The sequence below is a fragment of the Ammospiza caudacuta genome, chromosome 7 (genome assembly GCF_027887145.1).
Source record: "Ammospiza caudacuta isolate bAmmCau1 chromosome 7, bAmmCau1.pri, whole genome shotgun sequence".
In the NCBI taxonomy this organism is placed as follows: domain Eukaryota; kingdom Metazoa; phylum Chordata; class Aves; order Passeriformes; family Passerellidae; genus Ammospiza; species Ammospiza caudacuta.
In genome coordinates, this window is record NC_080599.1 from 3,605,579 (window position 1) to 3,610,460 (window position 4,882).

General features: G+C 54.1%; 1 protein-coding gene across 1 annotated transcript; it reads left to right on the top strand.

The window, feature by feature from the left end:
• Nucleotides 1–3,255: 3,255 nt before the first annotated feature.
• LOC131560188 (olfactory receptor 14A16-like) lies at nt 3,256–4,239 on the top strand. Its single transcript, XM_058808856.1, has one exon. The coding sequence runs from the start codon at nt 3,256–3,258 to the stop codon at nt 4,237–4,239; it is 984 nt and encodes a 327-aa protein (XP_058664839.1).
• Nucleotides 4,240–4,882: the final 643 nt, after the last annotated feature.

Here is a 4,882-nt window from a genome sequence, read left to right on the forward strand (position 1 = left end):
AAATTGGGCCATGATTCCACAAAGCTCTCACAGAGTCTGTATCAAAAGGGAAACACCAAGTACCTTAAAAAATCTGAAGTATCCTGAAGTATTAATGAGCCCCACTGAGTGTTGTTACTGACAAAGCCTCTCCAGGGACTAACTACAGCAGATAATTGGAGGCCATGATTGCACAAACCTCTCAGAGACTCCAAGACAAAAGCAAAACCCAAAGTCCTTTGAAAAACCTGCAGAGAGGCTTCCCGCACAGAGGCAGCTCCTGGCAAGGGCAGCGCTGCAGAGATACAGCTCTGGCCAGGAGCAGCTCCTGTGCACAGCCCAGCAGGGCTGGGGTAGTGCCTGCAGCCACCCCGGGCACAGCACAGAGGGGTTAAACTCAGCCTGGGCTGGGAGCACAGAGCAGAGCTCACTCAGGGCTCACCAGAGCAGGAAGCATCCTAGGTTTGAAACAGTCATTCCCTGGCTGTGGAAAGAGAAGCTGCCATTCCTGCAGGGATCTCCTGGAGCTGGCACATCCCACAGCTTTGAGGACCTTTCAGGAGGACTCTCAGAGCTGCTCCAGGGCAGGGCTGTGGCCCTAGGGCAGGGCTGGCTTTCCCTGCTGCCCAGCCCAGGCACAGCCCAAGGCAGTTCCTGTTGCCAGGCTCTGCTGCAGGGCCGAGCAGCCGGGGCTGCAGCCAGGGGTGCCCAGGGCTGTCCTGCAGAGCAGGGTCCTGCAGCCCAGGGCGCTGTGCTGGGGCAGGGACTCTGCTGCCTGCCAGGGACAGCTCTCAGCCAGCCCTGGCAGCTGCTCCTGGCACTGGGGAGAAGCTGTGGGGGGAAGGAGCCACCCTGAGCAGGGCAGGGGCTGCTGCTGAGAGGGGCTGGGTGGGGCAGGGCTGCTCCCAGCTCCAGACCAGCCTGGGCACAGCTCCGGAGGACACTTCCCAAAGAAGGTAAGCCAGGGATTGCTGTAAAGATCAGGAGCTTTCCTGAGAGTGTTTCAATTTCCTTCTTGGACAAAGATGGGAATGTTGGGGTGGTGACAAAAAGATTTTTGTGTTTTTTACATTTTTATATATTCATAGCTCTCTGAATTACTATTATATAGTTACAATTCTATAATCCTTACTTAACTCTATAAACTCTTAACTGTATTAAACCACTATTATATTCTTATATGGCTTTAATCCTGAATTAACTCTAGTATGTTTCCTTACCTTTCTCTTAATAACCTGACTGTCTAAATATATTGCTAAAAGGCGGTATAGTCCTATTCTTTTATATAGTCCTGAAATATTATATAGTCTTCTAGGAACTGGACATATAGGAGCATTTTGGGTTTTGAGAATGAGCAGAATATGAGCAGTCACAAAAAGTGAAGGCAAAGAAGCCTTTGGACCTACTCCAATGGGTTGACCCAGGGATGTGTAACTAGGGAAACTGAATCTCCTTTTGGAGGTTCCTGTTAAATATCCTAATTAATCAACCTTAATAAATTGTTGAAATCAGGCCCTGGGTTGCCCCTTCCTCACTAGGACACCTGGAAGCTTCCAAAACATGTCTCATTTTTACTGTTCTAACACTGCTGCAAGGGGGTTTTTTCCTCTTTGGGTTATAGACAACAGGGGGATAAGAGAAGCAGAACAGGAATTGTAATCCCAGAATCACAGAACATTCTGAGTTGAAAGGGACACACAGGATCATCAAAGGAATGGTTGAACATTTACACAGACTCCAGAACTGTAACTTTGGGTGGTCAGTCTCTCTGCTGGGAGCCTCCCAAAGGGCCCTCAGCCACTCCTCAGCTCTGGGCAGCACCAGCATCACCTCTGCAGGGCCCAGCAGGGCTCTCCTGAGCTGCCCTTGCCCAGCTGCACACAGAGCCTGCCCCAGCCAGGGCCCTGCACACAGGCAGGTTTCTGTAGGGCCCCAGCCAGGGCACACAGGCTGGGATGGGCTCTGTGAGTGCTGGCAGGAACAAGGCTCCTCTCAGGAGGGAATGTCCAGGCCCAGGGAGATGCTCAGAGAAGGAGAGGGGGCTGAAGAGAGCAGTGCTGGGGGCAGGATGAGGGCACTGTTGGTGTGTGGGAGGTACCGGGCACAGCTGGGCTCGGGAACACTGTCCTGAGTGCTTGGCTGTCTCTGCCCTGCCCTCTCAGGCACAGCACCACAACATCTTCTCTTGGTTCTGCCCTGCCCTGATATTGACCCTGTTATCTGCTGATCTCAGGGAGGCTCTGGGATTTGCAGCAGCTGAGTCAGGCACTGCCCTTGGCATTCCTGCCAGGCAGGGGTGTGTCCATGAGAATGGTTAGTCCAAACTTCACTGGCACCTGTGGGGCTGTGGGCAAAGCAGTCCATGGGAAAGGGGAATGAGCTGAGCCCCTGCCTGAGATCCCATCATGGGCACAGCCAGGGATCTCCTTGCTGTGCCCTTCCAAGCTCTGAGCTGCCCTCCTGGCAGGTGCAAATCTGTGCCAGAGCCTCTGGGAGTTCCCTGAATGTCCCCTGGGGAAGGGCAGAGCTGCCTCAGCTGAGGAAATGCTGTTGGGTTTTCCCAGGGAGCTGTGAGTGTCCTTGGCACAAGGGGGTGCGGAGACCTTGCCCAGAGACCTTTAGAGAGTGTGAGACATTCAGGGATCCTCTGATCTGGGCAGGGTCTTGTTTATCCCAGGGTGATCCAGGAGTGTGATTGTGCTCTGATTGCAGCCTAAGGTGCAAAGCCAGAGCAGCTGGGAACAAGCCCATACAGCCCCTCACCTTCCCTCAGCGACAGGGAATCCTTTGCCTCTCTCATCTCTCAGTGGCAAACTCTGAGTGCAGCAGAAATGCTGGGGATTGCTGACCTCAGAGAGCCAGGAACGATGTGTGAGTAGGAAAACAATTCCTAAAACAAACTCCTGCCATTTGTATCTTATAGGACTGTGAATGCAGATGCTACAAAGCCTTTCTGCATTAGCAGTGATTCCCCTGACAAATCCTGAATATCCAGCTTTATCCCTCTGCCACATGGCCACAAACCCAGGGCAGAGGGGCAAGGATGACTCCTCGAGAGCCCCCATGCACAGGCCTGGCTGCTCCTGGCACACTCAGCCAGCCCAGCTGGAGCTTCGGCAGGGACCTGGGTGAAGGTTTTCCCAGAGCAGGAACAAGGCTGGGTGAGTCCCAGTGGGACAGCCTAGAGGGAATGGCCCAGGTTTGGTTCAAAGCACCCTCTCCTGACTTATCCCTGTCCTTTCTTCATGAACAGGTCCCCATGTGCAGGCACAGCAAATGTCCAACAGCAGCTCCATCAGCCACTTCCTGCTGTTGGCATTGGCAGACACACGGCAGCTGCAGCTCCTGCACTTCTGTCTCTTACTGGGCATCTCCCTGGCTGCCCTCCTGGGCAACGGCCTCATCATCAGCGCCGTTGCCTGCGGCCACCACCTGCACATGCCCATGTTCTTCTTCCTGCTCAACCTGGCCCTCAGCGACCTGGGCTCCATCTGCACCACTGTCCCCAAAGCCATGCACAATTCCCTCTGGGACACCAGGAACATCTCCTACTCAGGATGTGCTGCTCAGGTCTTTTTCTTTCTCTTCTTCATTTCAGCAGAGTTTTTCCTCCTGACCGTCATGTGCTATGACCGCTACGTGTCCATCTGCAAACCCCTGCACTACGGGACCCTCCTGGGCAGCAGAGCTTGTGCCCACATGGCAGCAGCTGCCTGGGCCAGTGCCTTTCTCAATGCTCTGCTGCACACAGCCAATACATTTTCCCTGCCCCTGTGCCATGGCAATGCCCTGGGCCAGTTCTTCTGTGATGTGCCCCCGATCCTCAAACTCTCCTGCTCACACACCAACGCCCTCAGAAAGCTGGGACTCATTGCTGTTAGTGCCTCTTTAGCATTTGGCTGTTTTGTGTTCATTGTTTTCTCCTATGTGAAGATCTTCAGGGCTGTGCTGAAAATCCCCTCTGAGCAGGGATGGCACAAAGCCTTTTCCACCTGCCTCCCTCACCTGGCTGTGGTCTCTCTGTTTGTAAGCACAGCATTGCTCGCCTACCTGAAATGCTTTTCCATGTCCTCCTCATCCCTGGATCTGGCCCTGTCGGTTCTATATTCGGTGGTGTCTCCAGCCCTGAACCCCCTCATCTACAGCCTGAGGAACCAGGAGCTCAAGGCTGTAGTGTGGACACTGATAACTGGATGCTTTCAAAAACATTTAAATGCTGGCCACTTTCTGGAAATCATTTGTAATAAAAGTCATCCTTGATACTTTTTGTTGCTTTGGTTGTGGTGTTTTTTCCTTTGTTTTACTTTCATCATATTGTCTACAGATAAATATCATTGTTCGTGCCATTTCTCATTTTGTTTCTTTCTGCCTTCTCTGTGGCCACATACTGTATCAATGAGGGGCTGCATCCCTGGTGCCTCTACAGGATCTCCCAGCAGAGTTTCCTGCAGAGATGCCCTTTTGTTGCCTTCTCTGGAGCTGCAGCAGCAATGTCTGTGTGCAGAGCTGGGGGCAGATCAGTGCTGGCCCAGCAGCTGTGCCCAGCAGCAGCAGCACTTGGTGTTGCCAGTGCTGCTGCCGTGGCCCTGCCCCGCTGCCCTGGTGGCCCTGGTGTTGCTGCAGGGCCTGAGTGCTCTCGGGGCCGGGCACAGTCCTGGAGGTGGCAGTGCCGGGGCTGCAGCAGGGACAGGCCATAGGCACTGCTGGTGCAGCACTGACACCTCAGGCCAGGCCCTGGGGGCTCCAGGCTCCTTGCCCAGGCTCTCTAAAGAACACATCCAGGCCAATGCTCAGCACAGAAAACCCCCGTGAGCAGCCCCAGGCTGGCCGTGGACAGGGTGGTCGCAAACAGCATGGCTGGTGCTCTGCAAGGGCCCTGGGGGAGACGGGAAGGAGCAGCAGA

Coding starts and splice junctions, on each gene's coding strand:
- LOC131560188 (XM_058808856.1), top strand. CDS start 3,256: ATGTCCAACAGCAGCTCCATCAGCCACTTCCTGCTGTTGGCATTGGCA.